This window comes from Phaethon aethereus (genome assembly GCF_964289735.1).
Source record: "Phaethon aethereus genome assembly, chromosome: 8".
NCBI classification, from domain to species: Eukaryota; Metazoa; Chordata; class Aves; order Phaethontiformes; family Phaethontidae; genus Phaethon; species Phaethon aethereus.
The window spans coordinates 4279718-4302112 of record NC_138584.1 but is presented as its reverse complement, the minus strand read 5'-3'; the positions used below and the strand labels follow the sequence as shown (position 1 = coordinate 4302112).

Genomic DNA, 22395 nt, shown 5'->3' with positions numbered 1-22395 from the left:
TTGGAGCAGACAGTGGGGGGAGTTCAGGTAAGAGCTTGGAACGGGACAGTAGCTTTCTAGAAGGTCAAGGTATGTGAGGGATGTGGAAGGGAGCTGATGATCCCTTTTCCTTTTCCTGCTACTCCAGCAGGCTCTGTTTCAGCCTGCTCCTCTGCTGGACTCACAGCCCCAGTCCTTTTCCAAGACTGTTTCTGATGAGGCAAGTATTAGCCAGTATTATACAACGTTAGGTAATGAGGATGCTGTGATGCAGAGCAAGAAATTGGCAAGAAATAGATTTTTCCCCTATGTTTTGGTGGGTCAGTAGAGAAAGATGGGCATTCACATTTGCAAGTTTACTGTGCAGTCCTTTCATGCTATTATTTAACAATTACATCAAACACTTCTAACGTTCAAAACTTCTAAATTAACTACTATCATTATTCATGTATTTAATAAATATTAAGCTTTCGGTGTAAATTGCTACAGTAGCCCTTTAAACATTACTACTGTGGCTTCATGGATTAGATGGTTACTTTTCTGAATTTTACATCAAAGACATTTTTCTTCAGGAGGACCTTCCCTTAAGATTACATTGATGCTCCTACACTAAATGGAGTTCACTTTACAAGCTCAATTCGGAGCAACAAATACCACCAAACTTCCCTGCTTCAAATCAATAGAAATAAAACACCCTGCTAAAACTATCTATCAAGAACTGAATTTACTTCAGGCAAGTGCTGTGAAGTCTAGTGAATGGTGATGATAATAATAATATAATGGTGATAATAATAGTGATAATTAGCATTTTCCAGGAATTAAACATGGCATTTGCTTTAATCAAACAACAATTAAAAACAGCACTTGAAACTACATAAGGGTTAAAATAGACAATGGAAAAACAAGAAAAAGTCTTAGGATGGTATGAAAAGACAAAAATAGGCCGTGTGCCCTCTGTTTCATATGCCTGCCACTAAAACTAATCCACCTGCCCTTAAACTAGCAGTAGTTTAAAAAAAAAAAAAAAAAATACTGGCAAAAGAATACAGGCTTACTACCCACCACTGCTCCAGGTATCCCGATGGAGGGCCCTGTTATTTGCAGTGCTTTTCCTTTAGTTCCTGCTTTTGATTGTGTGGCTAATGTTTAGCTAGTGGTTTGTGAAAGCATACTGAACAGCCTAAAAGAATGTGCTTTTCGTTTGAAACTGTCCCTCTGCTTGTCAAGTACTGTAACAAACCCATGTCCTATCCATGCAGCTGTCCTAACATAAAACACAGCCTCTATGCATGGAAATACATTAGAGTTAAAGGAAATAGCTATTAATTACACTGCTTTCAAGAGACAATTAAAATTTGCACCTATTAAATCATAGGACAAAAGATAGCAATTAAGAGAACTGTAAATGAAGAAATAGTGACGTGTAGAGAATAGGTTGAACAGTGCAAGTAGTATTAACCTTTCTTTTCCTGTGGGAATCATTTCTCATTTTAAAATAATACTTAAAATATTATTTTAATACTGAGTTCATTTAAACTTTTTAGAAGCTTGTTTTGACATAGTCGTGTTTTTACTAGTTCCTTTGTCTATGTCAAGCCAGGAATTACATTCCATAGATATTGGTATTCTAAAAGCATACCACAACTGGGCACCAAGGAAGCGTATGCTCGAAAGGATTCCTCTTGACTTGGCAGAAGCATAAGCTCAGTAAGTATTAGTAATTAATAAAAAATGCTGAAATTCCATTTCGGCAGAGCTAGAAGAACAGACTTTAAGGTTACTGAAGAAAAAATCCCAAACATTATCATCACCTACTTTTGATTGTCATATACTGCAAGGCAAAGAGTTCTCTTCAACTACAGCATGACCTTTTAAAAGGCAAAAAAATTTGATTTCATGAGTTCAAATGATGAATAATTTATTGTAGCCTTGATTAGGAAGCCAGGTTCTAAGGCCTGTGCAAAAGCAACTGCGAAGATACAAACACAAGGATCAAAACCATAAACATCTGTCAGTCTTTCAAAATCACGTTTGGATGCACCAAAGGATAAAGTTGAAGTACAGACAAACGCGACTTTCATTTTTCATTGCCTTTTAAAAACTAACGAAACCAGTTATATGCAATATAATTTCTTTAAATACTGCTAAGAGCATCACTACCATTTCATCCTCAAAGCACTCCTCAGAACTCAAAGCCAAGAGCACACATCCATAAATTACTGTATGATCAACGCTGCACGCACTTCCAAATCCTTCTCCCCCTCAGTACTGTAACTTCTGAACGTCACAATGGCAGACTTGTATGACAAAAACCTCCCCACCATAACCTTTGGCATCTTACTGTACTGAAAAGCTACAACACAGAGAACATCCGTATGCATAATTTATCTTCTTCTCAAAAACAGTTTAAAACCCTTCAGAATTATCCACTTCACTCCAATTGTCTTTTCTAAAAATTGTTAACTGGCAGCTACCATTATGTGACAAATTCACGGACGCGCGTCAGAAACAGATTCAAATCCGCTTTTCATGAACGCGGCTGAGGTTAAACGGTCACAGTACATTCTCTCGCAGCATCTAGTCTTATCTAGATGGGCTGGCTGGAAGCGCCTGCCTAGTCACATGGACAGTTTACATTTTGATTTGCGTACGTAATTGGCACATTCCACCCTAAACTTCTCCTTTAATAGATTTTTAAAAATAGTGCTTCCTCAAAGGAGGCAAGAGGTGGCTTAGAAAAACACCAAACAACTAGGATCATTTAGGAGAAAAAAATCATAGCTTCAAATATTGACGTAGACAAAAATCAGTTAAGAACTGGTTTCACTATTTGTTTTAGTGCAAGATCTACCAAGGAGCAGGTGGTACTGATCCCAAATCTGGACTAGTAAATCCAATGCCACTGCTTCTTGGGAACAATAAAGATGAAGACAATCAAAGTAAAATTGTGAATTTTAGAAGACTATATTTAAACAAAGTGTTACTCTATTACTATTCTACCACTTTTCGACGAAATGAAAGGGAGGGACATGGAAAGGATATGGCACGAAAACTATTTATAAACTGAGGCATGGCACAATTTCTTTTTATGGATTTTAAGCTCAGCTTCATTTAGACCAAATTTTCCTCCCAGCTGGAACTGCTGAAGAGGTATCACTTTATATTCTCTTACAGCATGGCGTCTATATCCGCACACACTTGCATCAATAACCATATATAAGAAAGGACCAGGAATAGCTTCCTACCAAGAGCAGTCTAGAAGCAAAATTTTGCAAACAGTAGCAGTTGAGGTAGACTCCCGGGTAACTCACGGACATGAAGAGAAGTTTAGAAAATGCCGCTGAAAGCCAAGAGTTACTGGTTTATTTTTTCCTCAGCATTAAAAATTAGCTAATTAAAATTTATAAAATCATCTCACATCTGATAATGTTTCAAGATTAATAACATCTAAATGCACTGAACTTCCAATAATGAGCAAATTTTGTCTTAAATTAGTTTGATTGTATTAGATAATGAGGACATTTATATTTATAGCTAGAAATTGGCACATGTAAAATGTTATGTGAGCTGAGAAATTTTTTTTAATTCAAAAAGAAATACCAAACCTGACATTATTTGCCATGTCTAAGGAAAAAAACTAAATTAAACATATACTTTATCAGTACTAAAAATAGGTTAAATATAAAGACAGCATTTTTGAGAGACTCTACAAGACCTTTTGGAATGGACATGATCAGGGAATATAGAAGTCAAGTACCTAGATTGAGTTTAAGTCCAGCGTCTTTCACCAAGATTAAATTCACATGTAACCCTTTCCCCTCTGATCAACATTATGTTTCAAGCTAAATGTCAATCTCTTCATTCATATATATTTAAGATATATCAAATGTAACTTCCCAAAACTCAGCATATCAACACACTGAACTAAATACTGGCCTCTAACTAATTGACAGTATGCCTGGGAAGGGCCATATGAGAAGAAATGGAAACACTGGGTCCTACCTGCTAAGTTTGAATATGATGCTAGCAGCCATCATTTTTATATGGCCAGCAGAATTAATTTGGCTGGAAAAGGCACGCAGCGTGTTTCCTGAACACCCTTCTTCCCAGCATGTCTGTAATGTCTGCTGCAGGAACAAACTGAGCATAATTTGTTCTCATAATCTTAATGAAAGATAAGATAAAGAATGACAAGACAAAAATGGAGTTACTCACTGCCAAACTTAAACGGTAATCTCTAAAGCAATTTTACAGTAAGGAACAAGAAAACAACCAAATAAACAGAAAGAGGGAAAGCTTTCAATAGCATAACGAAAAATGCTTCCCGTATCAGTAGCAGTTGCCTATATTAGAGCCATTCCATATAATGAAATAAAGATATTGGAAATGACTCAAACAGTTACGGTTTTCTAATACAGTAACTACAACACATAAAAATGAAATTTCAACAGCAATTTTCTACAAAGGAAGGCTTTATAGAGTGACTTGCATTAGTTTTTCTGTTTAAGTTATAAAAATACTCATTAGCCAAAAAACTGCCACAGAAATGGAATAAGGCTAGATTAAAATAAAAAAAAAAATTTAAAAAAAAAATTTCTCTCAGACTATATTCTAACCCAAGTGCTCACAGGGAAAGAGCTTTGCTACATTTCCTTCCCCCCCTCCCCCAAGAAGGTTCTTTATAAAACAAAGCAGAAAGAAGTGAGGAAAAAATGGTTACATTCAAAAAGCTATATTTTATTGTTATGGCAACTGATGTGCTAAAAATAAAGAAATAAAGTTGTTATGGCAACTAGAACTTTAAAGGCAGTCAAAAGTAGAATAATCAAACATTCTGCTGGCTTAAAATGTAACGTCTATGACTCAATTTGCAGAAAGAGCTTCAGAGACAAGTAGTGGTTGGTTTTTTTTGGATCCTGCTTTGGAGATCACAATTAGTACAAGTTTCAGAGAATCCTACACAGTACAAAGGAGGAAATCAAGGTGAACAGAAAATCAGTCATTCGAAGTTCTCACGGTCAGTAGGAAGAAACACACACCTTATGCCACTTCATTAATGTCCTGGCAACCTTACTTAGATCTGTAAAACGTATGAGCTTATTATTAAAATAAAGAGCAATAAGGACAGTATTTCTGCCACTCATCACAATGATCAGAAGACACTACATAACTCACAGTTACTTAATGATTTTAAATTAAGTTCTGAAAAGTTAGGGAATACCAAAATTCTGCCCCTTTATACGTATGGAATTATAAAGAGGACTATAATTACAAGATCCTAACATACTTAAGTTTCTGATACATGCTTGATCATCATTACAGGGCTCCTAGCTATACAACCACTTCCACGACAATCTTGGAGAACTCACTGTCTCCCATCCAACGCTTGTCAGACTGTCAAAATTGCTACTTTTATTCAAAAATTAACAGAACTGTGTGCACTGTGAAATGTTCCAAAGCCCATGCTCAGATAAGCCTTAATTAATACTAAGCAAAGTATTTAACAGATACTTCAGAGAATTACGATTAGAAACAGTAACTTACACTGGAAATATCTGCACTGGAACCATGTACATAGCTAATGTGCTAGCATCCCAGGGTAAGCTAATACTTTAAACACAGTATGTGCCTTGTATTTTGTCTTCACTGGAGTTAATCAAGGTTCTTACTAGTGTTATGCATAACTCTTTGCTGACCCACATGAAAAGCCTCTCAGCCCAGCCCATGAGAGCTTTCTGCATGCAGGAGTAGCATGGCCAAGGACACAGATCAAAGGCAGGTTCCTCCTTCACTTCTGCTAAAGGGAAAAGAATCAGATTAACTCCTTACTGCAGCACAATAATCAAGAGGTGTACACTGGAAATTCAAACAACACACAAGGGAGTGCAGCAAGGATAACACAGACAAATTTAAGTATATTTCTGTAGTTTTGTTTCCCCGGACTCAAGTATTAATCCTGGAGGCTAGACACACAGTTAGCTCATTCCCTCTTGAGCATAACATGAAGCCACAGGTATTCCTAGAGATGCAATATAATGTAGGAAAATACATCAACTAATGAATCTGTGACAAAGTCAACAGCTGCTGCAAAGGAAACTCCATGTACAACAATCACTATACGTAACTTTTCTTCACTCAGGATAAATCCTAGACATACGAGTATCAAGGCTTTAATTCGAAGTTCTACAATTATTCCATCTAATGCACTAAAGGAGCTGGGCTGCATATATTCAATGTTTGTTGCTGACTCAACCAGCTACTGAAGGCGCAAGATGTGCTGTTCTGAGCTTTCTGTGAAATTAGTTGCCTCGCTGTATAATATTCTAAACTTAATCAAGTGCATGGTTGCCTGAAATGTAAGTCTTCGAGTTCAAAGAGAATATTCAGCAGTCCAAGTATCACTCCACTTAAGTGACAGCTCTGTAAATCCATTGCTTGCATTCAGCATCCAGGGGTCACATTTCTTTTTATATCAGGTATAGCCATTCTGCACTGACTAGAGAGAAGCATCCGTAGAAAATATTTATTCTAACATTTGCAGCCACATTTTATCCCTAACATGTGTTTCTGTATTTTCAATTTTCCATAAAAGAAGAATTTGAGAGCAAGCATTTTCACAGAAGGGTAAAGGAAATCCTGGAAGGCGTGACAACAAAGAACAGAAGTGCTTTCTGAAACTACATTTACAAATTCGTGAAAGAAAGGCAGCATCATTCCAAAAGGTACCTCTGCCATATAGGTAACAAGAAGCATACTTTAATCAGACTGCAGTAATACGTTAACCTAACTAAGGCTGTCTGAAGGCTGCCTCAAAAATGGCCTTACCTGTCCTTCCTGCCCTACCCCAGGAATCAATCTCTCTGCTGTAACCAAGAAATGGTGGGGAAGGAAGTTCTCTAAATAAAAATCTACAACTTACTGTGATGTATCGGCCTTGCAATCGCTAGATAGAGTATACAGCGCAGTCAGAACATGTAGTAAAAGAAACCTCTTCTGGCAGGCACACAGCCTGGATAAGGCAGAGCCTGAAATGGCACCACCCGTATACAACGATTCAGTTTTAGATTCAGGCTGTATATTGCATGACCTAGCCCAGAAAAGGTTGTATTTTGAAACTGGATTGCTTTTGAGACAAACCAGCCATATGAAGATGGCTTTGTCATATGCAGCATATGATTAAAAAACATGAAGCTCTCTATCTCTGTTTAAAAAACAACTGATGAAAATTCACAACAAGAAAAAAATTCTTAGCTGCCGAAATATTTAGGCATGTCCACAGAAACCTACGTAAAACAGGATTAGAAAGGGTATATGCACTAGCAGACTACAACTGATTGCCTTTTGGTTAGTTTACCTCAGCAGCTGCAAATTTGCTTGCTGATAGGGGAAATTACTTGTAATTGGCATGAGCATACTCATCACTACAAAGGGGGGAAAAAAAAAATGTTTAACAGATACAGGCTGTGAAGAAGATCTATAGGTGTCTCATTTCTTCTGAAGTGATTGTTGTAAAATGTACTTAATACTAGCTCAGCCCTTTAGAAGAATATCCTAAAGAATGTACAAATAATATTGTCATTTGGGCTTTTATCATAAAGAAGTCATACATAAATTAAGGTAGAAAAAGGTATCAGAATTCACCCCATATTAAATTCCAGTTTGAATTTAAGTGATGTATTAATCACTTATTTATGCTTTAATTGTTCTACACATGCAGCTGAAGCCTTTCTTTTTTTGTTACTAATTTCAATTATTGTGAATTCTCCACTGTTAGCTGTACACTGCCATGATAAAACATGCTTTAATAAAATGTTGACCGCTGGTACCGTCGCTAAAAAAGGTATTTTAAAGAGAATTTAAACACCAACTGCAATTCTTTAGGAGAAATAAAAATCTAGATGTCAAGTATACTTTTGGATCCTTTGATTCTTAGGGTTCTTCTCAAATGTTTAATTCTTATAGCATCAAATATTAACATATTGAAACCAGCAATTAATCGTCAGTAAAAGGTGGTTTGCTCTCTTAAATGTATTTAAGATTCTGGAAATCTTAAAAAACTGAGGCTGGCCTGAAATTCTTCTGAAGCCTAACATTACTGTTTATTTACATAGGCAATAACAGAAATTGATTAGCCTTACAAACAAGACATTTAAAATCCAATTACTCCAATTTGCAGTGCAGTCGTCTGACTTCCAGAATGTGGATGTTATATGGATAATACCACCTAGTCCCTCTCATACTGACTGCTCCATTACAGCAACATACAAACCCCCATCTTTCGTTTCTTCCTCTCACTTTGAACAGCTCCAGCCCTTGAGTAATGCAGCCCCCTGAATGCCAGTTACACAACCTTTGTTTGAAAGCAAGGGATGGTGAGGAAGAAGTGAATTTTAGATGTCAGAGTAATACAAAGAGAAGGTTGATTGTTTAAAAATATATTACATTCTCGGGAATTGCAGCTCTCTTGCAGTGGTCCATGTACTTAGCAATTTCCTTCATCTAAGCAGTGCCCTATGCTGCAGCAGATAAATGCATGCACGCAGAATGACTATGCACTACATAAAGACAACACACGCTGTAGAGAACTTCAGAAATGATCCCGTTTTCCTCGGTGGTGTACAACACCATTGTGTAAAACGTCTTCTTACTATGGCTGCTCTTTCAGCATCGGCATCATTACTGTTACAGGAAAACCGAACACCTATTAACAAACCAGTATTCAAATTAAACTAGGATATCCACTAATGTTTTATCTAGAAAGGAGTAGCATGGATTTTTAAAACAAGCCCTGAGGTGCCAAGCCTTTACCAGAACTACCGGCTATTACTGCACACTCGACTCTAAAGAAATAGCGAGACACCCCTGCTCCACCACACCTAACAAAACAATTTTTATCTGCATCAATATACGTATATCCAGAGCCTATGAGACTATCAATTCTAATATCAATTCTTCCAGTAACCATCATTTAAACCTATTCAGGCCATAATACCGATATTACCCAAAGTTTTATCATTCTGTTTGAAACGACGGGCAACTATGCTCCCCTGTTTTTGCAGGTAACGGATTATAAATTCACGCAGACAAAAGAGAGACTGCAGTCTCCAAGAGGGCAACTGCAAACCTCATTTGCACTCTACCCTTCAGAACACGTGTGTCAGCCTATGTGACTTTTAGAGCCAGTAGGTCATACAGCACGCCAAACCCCAGGAATTTTATTCTGTCATTTCAGTGCTATCATAAGTGGTTATGTACGGAAAAGAAACTGCAGGAAGATTCGTAATGTAGCAGAATTTTTTATAATATTTTGCAGGCTCTGAAAAGATTTTATTGGCATTATTTTCCACCTCAAATTTCATAGATAAAAGTTAAAATTAACATGACATAAAAATAAAAATTACTAATGGATGTTAATTTTTTTTCCTGAAAAGAGCTGTCATAAAATTGAAGAATTTCTTTGAAGAGCGAGCACAAGATTTTCCCTTTTGTGCACACAAAATTGAAAGGTTTTCTGCAGATGAGCTCTAAATGAATCAAAACTTGGCAACTCAAATTCACCTTAGGGACATTTTATTCCTGAGCTTGTAAAAGTAATATTAACATTTATTATGAAACTAGGTACCCTGGTACATTCATAATAAACGAAACCTTTTCTCTGAAGTCTGAACTTAAATGAAGCTACTTAAAGAATTAAACTTCTGTCAACTTCTGCTCTTCAGAGGCAATATTTTTTTTCACTAATTTCTAACAAGTTATTTTCAGTTCATATATACTTTGCTATTCTACAGCATGCAGCACCGCTAAAATAATTCAAACAAGTGGAAGACTGTAACTGGCAGCACTAACAGCTCAACTTATACCAAAAATGAGGCATCCTATCAATCCAACCACCATATTACCTGATTTTTCTCTGCAAACCACATTAAATAATAAAAATATCAAGAATCTACTTGCCATTAAGTGAATGATCTCAGTTTAAGAGAAGAGTTAAGTCACAGTCATCCTATCTTTACCCTTTCAGAAAAGGTGGAGAAAAGTAAAACTTAAGAAAATGGCTACAGGTACTGAATTTAAAAAAGATGAAACTGGAAAAGTTGCACATACAACTCAAAGCTATCAGATCCTCTAAGACGATTTTGCTTAATATCTAAGTATCTCATTCAAAAAGCAGTAAGAGGTATTGGTTATCTGTCTTTTTAGTCAACTGAAAAAATCACATTTTTTTACCAATGGTAATTGGTCCTTATATAATAGGATCTTTTATAATTGATAAGCATATAGTTATGCCATTCTTGGTATCTAATCTCTCTAAAAGTTAAGGGACACCACTCCTAATTAGTAGGGAGAACAAATCAAGATGCAAAGAAAAAACAGAACAACAAAAATAGAATAGATCAGCATTTCCAAAACTTTTTGACTTTCACTGCTGGGCAATTTGTTCAGTGCAAAAACACAGGCATGCTGTGTTCCTAATATTTGTAATCACCAATTGGGCAAGGTACCATCTTCGAAGATTTCAGGATGTTTTCTTGCAGAAAGGAGGGACCTTTATGATTTTCAGTAGGCTATTTACCATAAGCACAGGTGTCAAAGGAAAAGATGGTAGTTGTACCGGTTCTGGCTGGAGCCCAGGAGAGCAGGCTGTTTTCAAATACGAGAGTGCTTCACTTCATAGACACGTTTTTGAAAAACTGCTGCAAGAAGCAGCCAACACACTACACGCTGCTCTTGACAAACCCTCACATTGCTTGCGACCAGAGTGCTTAACAGACAGAGCTCTGATGAAATGGGTCGCTCCGCACTGTACTGGAGAGAAAACATGCAAGTTATTCCTCACTACGTAGATACATAAACTCCCCCATTTTTAGTTAGGACAAACAGATGCAGCACTCTGAACACAAATATTTGCTACAAAAATACTCTAATGTTTCAGTCCATTAGCCAGCCTGCTGTGGCAGCTGGTGAACAGTCATCCTTTTAAGTAGACACCCTTACTGATTAATTAGTCTCAGAACACCGAGCAGTGGAACCCTACACGATGCCACTGGGACAAAAAAATATTGCTCTTCGTAGTGCTAACCAAGTATCTTTGGTATTGCTGCAAATAACAAGCTTGATTAATTTTCTACTCAAACTAAAATAGCCTTCCTATGTTAAGTAATTCTCTCAAACCACAGCTAAACTGTTTCAACCCAACAGTTTCACACAGATAAATAACTAAGTAACCCCACAAACATGGCATCAAGGCACCAGTTTCAAAGTTAACTGCATTTAATCCTATTTGCACAGACACAGAGGCTCATTTGTAATCTCCTCCACTTTCTATTTACTAATTATGGGAGCACATTAGCAATAAAAATTAAAAAGCCAAGTAAATATTAAGTACGAAGCAAAGAAGCAAATACCTTTTCTTGTTTGAACGACTTTCATAATTTCAAAGTGTAAAAAGTAAATACATTTCTACATTAGGTTTACGTGAAAGTTGATCATTACTTCAAATCCTTTGAGATCCATTTGCAGATAGATGCACTAAGGAAAACAGGTAATTAAAGTTAATTCAATGCATGGAAGACTGTACTTAAGCAGATGATAAAACTTCAATGACGATATTTGCTGGTTTTAGCTAGCCTCTTTCTAACTTTTAGTTTTGGGCAAGCAACCACTATCACACCTTTGGGAGAAGAGATGATACAGACATCCATCTGCAGGACTTCTCATAGTCCTACCAGTTCGACAAAGTTTCTCTTCTCAGAAAGTGCTTATCATAATGAAATACAGTTGTTAAAGAAACCCGACAATCTTGCTCTACTGTAGCTCTTCCTTTTCTGTAGAGGTTTGTAAAGTAAGTGCTGAAATTGATCAGAGGACCAGCTAGTTGGAGACCCACAGCAAAACTAGTGCACATCAACTCTGCCAAAAGGAAAACAGGCTGGAAGCCACAAACTCACCCGCAGTGAGGAAACAGAGACAAAGAGCAGCAACGCAGCCTAAGATTTACGCAGGCTGAAGTCAACAAGCTTCTGGGGGAAAAGACCACACCATAAGAATTGTTTGGCTCCTAAAGAGTACCAAAAACTTGTCAAAAAAAAAAAAAAAAAAAAAACAAAACCCCAAAATCCCACAGTTTGCTGTCACTAACCAAGAGACACCCAAGAGATGTAGGGACGACTTTATAGCCTGCATCCCTTATCCTCCACGTCACACACAACTGATCCTGGCCAAGGCAGCTGAACACATGCACCGTAGGGCTTGTGACTACATGGATACGACAAAATTTATGAGCAACACATCACTCCATCAGCGCATGCAGACTGCTTCCATTTGCCATCATTTACTGTTCTTTTCAGCAAACTAAATTTTGATTTTTTATCTGGGCCAGCAACATTTCTTAACCTCAGAGGTCTCCAGAAAACTGAACTTTCCTTTTTGGTTTTTTGGGTTTTTTTTTCTTTTTGCTTTATAATGAGAGGATTTGTCTTGTAGGAATCAGAAATAATAATACCGGTCCAAACAAAATGGATAAACTACATCTATTAGCTCTAAATTGATTAGATTTCACCTAGCCCAAAAAACAACACATTTGCTCCATCTTCTGCAGCAATGGAATGCACTGTCATATAAATTGGTCCTTACCGCGGGAGAAGTATACCTCTATGTGATTAGTGCTAATTTCAAATGATTGTATTACTGAAATAAATTCTTTTCATGAAATGGCAATGTTTAATCCCCAAATCAATGCCTCCCGTATTTGCTTCAGACTTTGGAAGAATTCTTAGGATTTTCACTCTTCTGCAGAGTGGCTTGAAACATTATTGGCCCAGACATAAAACACGATTACACAGTCAGCAGACAAAGCTACTGGCCAACTCTTCTGAAGCCTGACCCTTTAATTAGTTATTATCTCTAACTGTTCTGGGCACATGCTCATATTGCCAAAGGAAATTATGACAATAAACAAATAATCTTATTTTTGGTTCTCTTCTAAGTCATTTGGAAAGACAGCCACTTAGTCTTTCTTTAAGACCTTGGACTCAAAGTCACCAGCCATTTAAAAAATGGGCACTCGCATTCATATGCAAACTTTCACTGCTTTTGAGTAACATCTACTTTATCTGAAACTAGGTTTCTTCTTCTGATCATAGTTCAAAAAATAATAACAACAACTTTAAAACAACTTTTGTTTTCTTAAACGAGAGCAGCAGCAGCATTTAAAAGTAGTCTATACGTGCTATTAGATGAACTTTATACATACAGCTCACTTCTTAATGGAAATCAGACTGTACACTGAAAGTCTTTTATAAAAAAATGATCCACTTAAGTCGTAAATCCTACCTTAAAATGGTCCACCCAAAAGCTTTCAAACTACAGAATGTGAACGACTGCCTTCTCTCTTTGCTTTCATTATTTTACTTATACAACTACATAGAACCCTGACAGGTGCTCCTTTCTGAACTTAGGACTTCAGCATAGAGTTTCAAGAGTAATCAGTAACAGCACTACAAAACAGGCACCCAGACCCTAACACTGAAAAGGAAGGAAAGAAGTGTTGCCCTACACATTCAGCAGTAAGAACCCATACAAGAACAAAACCACCTGAAACACAAAAGTAAAATGTTACTAACAGACAGCATAAGATGTAATAAATAAAGCAACTGTCCCAAATTCAAGTGCAATGAGTGTTGTCCAGTAAGTTGCTTTATTATTGCCATCAAGTCACAGATTTCTAATGATTTACACATCGACAATGCCCGACACCTCTTCTGAAAGTGACAGCGTGGAGTCAGGGCAGCAGAGTGGGGCAAGGTGGAATACAACTATGGCTGAAGACAATTACCAGTCACCTCAATTGTAACTGGGGTAAAACTGTGGCTTGCCACTGGTCAGTTTGTCGGAGCTCAAAACCTATCTTGTCAGAGGAAAAATTCATCTGAGTCTTTTGGGAGGAACCGATGAAACTGAACATAAAATCATGTCAAGTAGGCAGGAGAAAAAACTCTATCAATGAAGTGACCCTAGCTTATGCATGGTTTTCTATTTACCTTCTTTTAACAAAAGGATCTAACATGCTTTTACAAAAGCTCTATATACAAGTACCAGTATTACCCCTTCACTACCATCACACAAGCAGATTTCTCTTACGCTGACTTGTGTTTTCTTTAAATATATATGCATGTGTGTATATATATAAAAAACCACATTTATCTCTGCTGGTGTATCTTTTTATTTTCACCTTTACTTTGCCACACGCAGCAGGGTCAAAAGCCTATAGCACATGCCAGAAAGGTAACTAAGGCAGATTTTGATTGTCATACAGTACAGATTTACATATATGTCAGAAACGAAGCAGCTGCCAAATCACAACTCCTACTCTCTAAAATTGTATGCAAGTCCTACTATTGTGCTCCACTCAAAATTTCTGAGAGGCTCATGGTAATCACAAAGCTGGAACTCAGCAGGAGACACAAGGTACAGCAAGACAGTGCTTGTCAGTAGAAAGTATTTGTGAGAGCAGAAGTATTTGTTTCTCCCTTCCTTCCTGGAATTCCAAACTCAGCTAGAGATGGGAAATGTATCGGCCTGTAAATGCTCTGATATGGGAAAGGAAACACGGTTCCCTTGATCATTCTTGACAGACTGTTGACCTCCAGTGCAGTCAATTAGAGGACATGCCTTTTGGCGAACACAAGTATGGCATTGATTTTGCTAAGTAAGACAGATTTTATTTTGTTTTTTTGCGCTGAAACACTAAAACAAGACCCAAATTACTCTCTCCTACAGACCTAATTGAACAGAACACTCTAACTGGAAGAGACTGCAGTAGATTTCAGAGCTCTGCATACAGATGGATATATACAGTATAACATGCACATCAGATTTTTTAAGTGATATGAATAATAGTTGGCCAATCTACCATACTACTTCTGCACAAACCAAACATAACTGGCATAGAACAAAAAAAGGTGTCTATATCACGGTCTCCAAAGTAAACTCAGATGTTGAGAGTGGTATCATTCAGTTCATCACAAAGCACATGTTATTGGCCTATCAACAATACAATCCTCCTCCTCCTCTAGTGAGCACAGTTTTACCAGGATTTAACCAGCAACACCACAGTAGTTTTAAAGCTTCAGTTTTTAACGTATTTCCCTCTGATCCCCGTAAGAGGTAGTCATAAATTAGGTATCGTATGTTCAATGCTAATCATTTCAACTACTGGGTTCGCTTTTTAAGCTAGGATAGTAGAAAGACAATTTTCAAGATTTGTTCCTCAAGTTAGGCCTCTGAAATGTTCTTTAGGAAAAAAATCCCTTAGATCTCATATAACCAAAGAAATCAAAGATGTCAAAGATGCTTTGAAAGCCATGCCTCGCTCAAGAGAACTGGCCAGCATTCCTTATCTTATGGGTAAGCACTAGCTAATACGGTATTAATTACTACAGTCCTCTATAGTGTTTTGCTACAGCGTCACACATAGTAGCCACATTATTTTGGTCACCGGAGAAAAAGCCCCAACTGCACTTCTATACACTTACTTTCTTACAGATCCCTGGATGCAGAGATTTTGCCAGTGTGCCCTCTTTCTCGCTGCGGTACTGGAACTGACCGTTTAGCCCAACGGCGCAAGGTCAGGCTGGATCATCGGAAAGGGGAAAGGGCCAGGTGTTGGGAGAGCAGGGTCTTATGGAGGAGCTGTTACAGCTAGGAGGTAAGAAATGACAGGTTGAAGGGAGCTAGGCAGTAATAGGGAGCTGTTTAAGGGAGATTGCTCTACCGGGGGAGTTATAGGAGGAGGTAAGTGGGTAGTGGGTCAAGTTTGCACGTTACTACCACCTCCTGCTTCTTGTATCTCAGCACAATTCATTCTCAAGACTGCAAATGCAAACACTGCCGCCTCTAACCACCTAGGAATGTCTTACAGAGATATGCTCAGGGATGCACAGGCTTACAGAATATACTACTGAAGTGGTCAAGACACCCACAAATATATCCAGTTTCCAGAAGTGAGCCTAAACAAGAGAGAAACATTAAGCAGAATGACCAAAATGCAGGAGACAATGAAACTGTGTAAATGTATGAGTAAACTGAAAGAATCAAGACAAAATCTATGTCTTTCTTACTGGGAAGAGTAAGTAATTACTGAAAAAATAAAGTACATGTTGTTGGTGTATTGGGATAGTAGCATACAAACAACGCAGAAAAAATAAATCAGTTCTGCTTTTTCATACAGGAGAAGCAAGCGAACAATCACTAATACCCAAGTAACTCTGAAGTTTACCATGCAATTGTTGACACACGTAAGATAACACTACAACAAAGCTTTTAGTAGGATTCAGAGAACAATGTATACATTCCCTCGTCTCTCTAAAATAGCTTAATTCACATTACCAACACACCAAAACGAAACCGAAAGGAGTTCTGTTCATAGACACAAATAACAGATAGTAGTTCATAAAAAAAAATTAGCCGACAAGTTTTTCTGGAGCACCCAGTATTACCTATTCCTAAAAACAGGCCTTAGCTTTGGTTTGGCATAGACTCTCTCCTGTTCATTTCTTTTCATGAATCCTTTCATGCAATGTATGCCAGATGATGTGATCCACAGCAGTTATATACAGTCAGACTATAGAAGAAATTTTCTGAGTTCAGAATAAAAGTGATTTACTTCAGAAAAAAAACCCTGGTTTGCGTAAATGCTTCAGTTCAGAATAGGATTTCATCTTCTAATCTATAACAGTATAATATTTCATATTAAATACTGTATGCAATATTACCTTCCAAAATATACGTCACTGAAATATTTCTATCATGAAAAGGCAAAGAGTAGCAAGGTATTTTTAAGTCATGAAGCCCTAGCATCAAGATCAGGCTTGCATTTTAGAAGTTTTCCAGTCCCTCCTCCGCTGTGAAAACAAACATCTTCCCCACTTTTGGAAAGCAAGAGCAAAATAACGGAGGTGGTTTTGATGCAACATACAGCTGACAGATGTCCTGTGAATGGTTTCTAAGGATAAATGTAACCCAACTGCAACGCCAAGAAGAAAAACTTACACTATCAAAACATCCTCCTTTATCGGTAAAGGAAAAAGAAGCCATGAGGACAGCTCTCACTCTGGGGACGCTTTTAAGCTTTACAGACATAGTGGGTAGGTCAAATTAAGAGGACGAGTATCAGAAAGATATGACAACGTCATGAAAGGAAACTTTTACTAACAGTGTGTACCCCAGAACTTCTGTATGGACAGATGATTCATTCCCTAGATAACAAATCCAACAATTTCTATGAGCAATATATAAAGTTATAGTCATTTGTTTCTGCCATTATGACCATTTTTGAGACCGTGGTTTTTCTCAGAGTACTTAACTACCCTGCAGTGGCAAGAATTTTAGAACCCCAAGTGGCGAGTTTACCTCCTGACACTCCACAAATTTTCTGATACTACAACACAGTGGTTCTCAATCTTTCAATTACAGCTACAAGCAGTCTGGAACATCTACGCAGACAACTTCTTTTAATGTTTACTGACTACACTGAAGACATTAGGATACAGAATGGGAGAAGATTCCCGACAGGATTCTCCTCTCAAATTGCCCATATAGCAAGGAGACTGGTTTCCTACTTGGTAAAAATGCTTTTAACATTCTTTTTTAAATAAACAACAGAGCAAGAAATACCCAACTTTGTGGGGTTTTGTTTGGTTTTGGTTTGGTTTGTTTTTAAACTAAAACCCAGAAAATTAAGGCATACAGAGAACAGAAGCTGTTGAAAAAACCAAAGCAAAGAATATGAGTTTATTAAAAAAAAAAAAACACACATCACCAAGCACCTGAACAACAAGCTGATGTGCTTATTATCATCACAGCAAGTGAACAGAAAGCTAAATGTCAAGCATTACTACAGATATAGGTCAGCAATTTCTATTGTTAATGCCATTCAGCAGGTACCCATGGCAGGAGGTAAAATCACCTAATCACAGTTTCAGTTGCTTAAATCAAGTCAAACTAATTCACTCTTTTGCTACTTTGCCACTGAATAAAACTGCTCCTCAGTAGAATGCATTTTAACCAAGGGAAACAGACAGACAGACAGACGGAAGTAGTAATCACTTACCATTGTGATGAGAACTCTGTATTTATCCAGCATTGCCTGGTTATCATGGCATCCTGCCAGCAACTGCCAAACCTCTGCCCTTAGTGCTTCTGGAACACCGCTTTTCACCAGGGTGGATAATCCGTTTGGTCTCACAACAAGATTACTGTGCCTGAGAAACAGACAATCATTTCCCTATTATACCTCAACTACAGGAAGTAGAAATCAAGATTAAAAAAAATATTAGAAGTTTTTCAACTTCCCAATGTTATTCTGAAAAGTAGAGTCAGCAACTAGCAACAAAGTCTTCTTCCCCTGGTTAAGCTTATTGCTATTTTTCAGATGGAAAGCAAAACTCCTGCCAGGATTTACAACAAGAACTAGTAGCAAAATGTGGTGATACCCAGATTCTCTAGGTTTAGAGAAATTAGTGAAAATTAGAACAAGAAGCAATTGCAGAAATTGAACTACACTGGCTAATGAAGAACAATTTTATCTGAAAGAGAAAACTATGCCATCTGTGCAGACAACTCAGTTTAAATATTTGTTCCATGTATACATGTCGCTTTGGTTAAGAAAAGGAAATTTAAAGTAACTAAGCTGTATAGAGAAATAATTTTAGAAAACAAACAAAAGCCAGTTTTAAGAGTACTAACATGAAGCCTGAAGTTCCAGATTTATACTTAATGCCAAGAGTATGTTGCAGGTCCCACAAGGCACTAACACTTGCACATACCTTGGTAAAATCCCACCATTCCAAATAAATCTGCTTGTAAATTTGTCCTGGCCAAAAAATGTAGGAAGACAACTGCAGGATGACTTTTTTTTTCCCCCCCAACACTGCATAATTAATCCTACAGAAGTTGGTATATAGAACTATGAAAAGGCTGTATTCAGACAGGTTGAATACTAAAGATGTTTTTCAAAAATAATCCAGTCCCTGAGCCCATACCTTTAGGATAAAATTAATGAACATGCACAATATTGCAGAGCTTTCAGTCACAGATGTTTAAAAATCCTTCTTGAGATAACGGTGTTTACTGATCTAGATTAAACCTCGCTTTGACTTATTATGGTAATTTTCATAGTAACGTAGCAGTAAGACTGCGTGAATTGACTTTTTATTCTTTCTACTGTAGGAAGTGCTTTGCTCTGTTGTTGTTTTGACCACTGCTACGTTTTTCAACTCTACTGGTAGGAGAATCACGAAAGTAGTAGTTTAGCCAAATGCTAGCAAGCTGAGATTAAATTAAATATCCTGCAATTAGACCTTTGATTTTAAGTAAATGTTTAGAGTACTCATTTTTTGAAACAGGTCATTAAGATGTGAACAGTTTACCACTTCTGTTTAAATTTAAATGGTGCTCTAAATAAATTTCTTTTTCCTATACTCAGAGGATTATATCCCCATTTTTCCAAATGACTTGAGAGTTAAAAAAGTGTCTGATTATATAATGCCCTTATTCCTTTAAACACAATAATTATTTTAAATTTTAAATGTGCAGTGCAACATAAGTAATTTCAAACTTTATCATTCAGCTAGTCAAATTAAAACGTATCTAGTCCCTCTTCCCTTTTTCAGTACATTTTGCAGCAAGTCACCTTAGACTTATGGTCTTGTGATGGGAAAAAGATAGAAATAAATATCAATATCCACAGAAATACTGAAAGGACTAGACACTCTAAGCAGTTACAAAATGATGAAATGTACATTTAGGAATAAATAAATAAAATGCACCAGAAAATTAAAGCTCAAATTGTGTGAAAATAAAGCATTCATAGCACACTTCAAATGGGATTAGTTTGGTTATTAAATGGATTTGGTCATATGTATTACATATAAAACGCAGAAGGCTGCCTCTGAAGGCTCAGCAAACACATTAAATAAAATGATCAGTTAAAACAGTACATTCCCATAGAAGCATAATGGGGAATTTTTCAGCATCACCAAGAAAACAATACAAATAGCTTATGGCAACAGCTAACAGAGATGCACATTCCATGCTGTAATACCATCCTTACTACTGCACATATTCGCAACTGAGAATTAAGCATGCTGCAGTACTCCAGATTTTATTGTCACGTATTTAGGTAAGTTTTACGGTGGAGGGAATACTTCAGCAACATTAGTCCATGCAGTAAAGCATAACTAACTTTAATAGACAACTTCTCAGTTTCTGAATGTCTGTTTGGGAAACAGCTTGATCATTAATAATCCTTCCTCTGTATTCTACAATAATGAAAAAATACGCATTCTCCCCTCCTTTGTATAGAGGCCCAGGCATCATACGTTCCTAGAAACTTTCTGACACCTGCTTGGCCAGACTGTAACAGAAACAAGCATAAAGTAAACGCTTGTCCTATTCTAGTCTTATCCTTCAGCACATGGGGAAAAAAATGGGTCATTCATGGATGCTGACATCTTTAATTTGTTACGAAGTGCTGTAATTTTCCTGTGCAAAATTCAAAGACATAATTTTAAAACATCAGAGAGCAAGGATACAGAACAGTGATGCATAGACTATGCTCCAACTTAACAAGCAAATATTTCCAGTCAGAGACTCTTATTGACCATTACTACTTTGTAAAAAAAAAAAAAACAAAAACAAAAAAACACACAAACACACAAAAACCCAAACCAACCATCATAAATTGTTGAGTACTCAGCTAAACTAGCTCAGCTTGCGAGAACTACTTTAATGCTGAGGATGCAGTAAATAGTAAGATAAATTAAAAGCTCTTCAATTACTTTCCAACTCTTTATTGTATCTTTCTGGTAAATTATCTTATTCTCATTCCTGTTTATATGTTTCGAGGAGACTCCTGAAGCAGTGTTTCTGCTGAGTCAGTCCATTAGGTTACAGTGACATTTTAATGAAATGACAGGAAGCAATTAAAGTGCAAGAAATTTTCCCTCTAAGAAACAAATCAGTACACCAGTTCTCCAAGTGGAAATGTTAATTTTTGTTTATTTACTTTCTTTACAAGTGCATAGATACTCCACTAGCATATGCTGCAGTTCTCAACACACTAGAAGATTTTATTTCTATCTATTTTTAGTTTTTAAATTGTTAACAATTTTCATCTGTTACGCTTTCCAAGTTTTGTTCTTAAAATGCTACATAACACTATTCAAGAAATTCAAGTATTTTATACACTTGAATTTATCTCAAAAGGTAACACTGCTTGAGACACTCCTAAAGATAATGTTTGCTACTGCTAGTCTTCAAGCTGGCTGGGATGTCCCATTTCTCATCCCATTTTTAATTCATTTTAACTAAGGTGTTTTAACTACTAAATTATTCTCTGCCTTAACTGTGTAAATTATGTTAGGACTTCGAACTAGTTTACTCCAAAAGTCTTAAATGTTTTGTCTCATTGAATAGTATAGTTGAGTAACTTGAAGAAATAGTTGGTTATGTGAAACTTGAGAAGATGAGCTGTGGGCAGTTCTGTACTTCAGCATGCTTATCGACAGCAGTCCAGGTATTTGTCAAGGACAAAAATTAAAACTAAAAGAATCAACTGACAAATGAACTTAAAAAAAATAAATAAGTTTTTCTTTATAAATTAGCATCTTCCAATGCAAATGCAATGCGGATTGAAACAAACTGCCACACAGTTCTTTAAGGACTCGGGATGGCCTTGGGGTGCCAGATATAAAACTGCAAACAATTTATAAACTCTCTCTGTGATGTCCTTTAGAACAGGCTTTGGAAAGTTCTGAACAGCTCCAGAGCAGATCTGTTTACAGACTTTTCAGGTGAAGAACACACCCTTGTCTATAGGGACCAACTCACTTCCACACTCCTCCTCAGTATTTTCTTAAACATTCAGAGGGTCCATAGCCAGAATATTTGTACAATAATTCCATTAAGTATTTGCGCTTCCCCAAAAAGATCTTTCATTAAGGCCAGAAACTTGGATGACAAGATAGTTAAAAACAAGCCAGAGGGAAGGGTTCCGTTAAGCTCAGTAAAACCTTGGGATGTCTCATTTATTAACCTTTGCATGAGATCTCCATTAAAGACGAGGTCAGCAGCAAGAGGCTGTGTTTCCCCAAGCTGTAAGTGGCCAAGTAAAGGGGGGAATTGCCCAAATAAATCCTTAAAATATTTTTCAGCTCTCTTTTTGGAGGTAGGAAAAGGAAACTTTGCCAATTCCAGATTAAGGGCTTCTGATTATTTTTGTCTCAGGCAGCAGGAGTTATTACTTACAAAGGGAAATCCAAATAAGTGGTTCTGGCATTTGCTAATAGTATAAGGTCTCTGGGGTCGCAAATACACAGGCTTCTTCCTCTCTTGGCAAAGTACAGGCTGCTACTGAAG

The 22395-nt window shown here is 37.0% G+C and overlaps 1 protein-coding gene across 1 annotated transcript in view; it reads right to left on the bottom strand.

The window, feature by feature from the left end:
- The window catches only part of RABGAP1L (RAB GTPase activating protein 1 like), a gene marked incomplete at both ends in the record, with an annotated part of 227355 nt that overhangs the window by 170120 nt on the left and 34840 nt on the right, over window positions 1–22395 (bottom strand). Inside the window, one exon of the mRNA XM_082003159.1 lies at window positions 18089–18239. Coding sequence (XP_081859285.1) covers window positions 18089–18239 — 151 coding nt within the window. The remainder of the gene's footprint in view (window positions 1–18088; window positions 18240–22395) is intronic.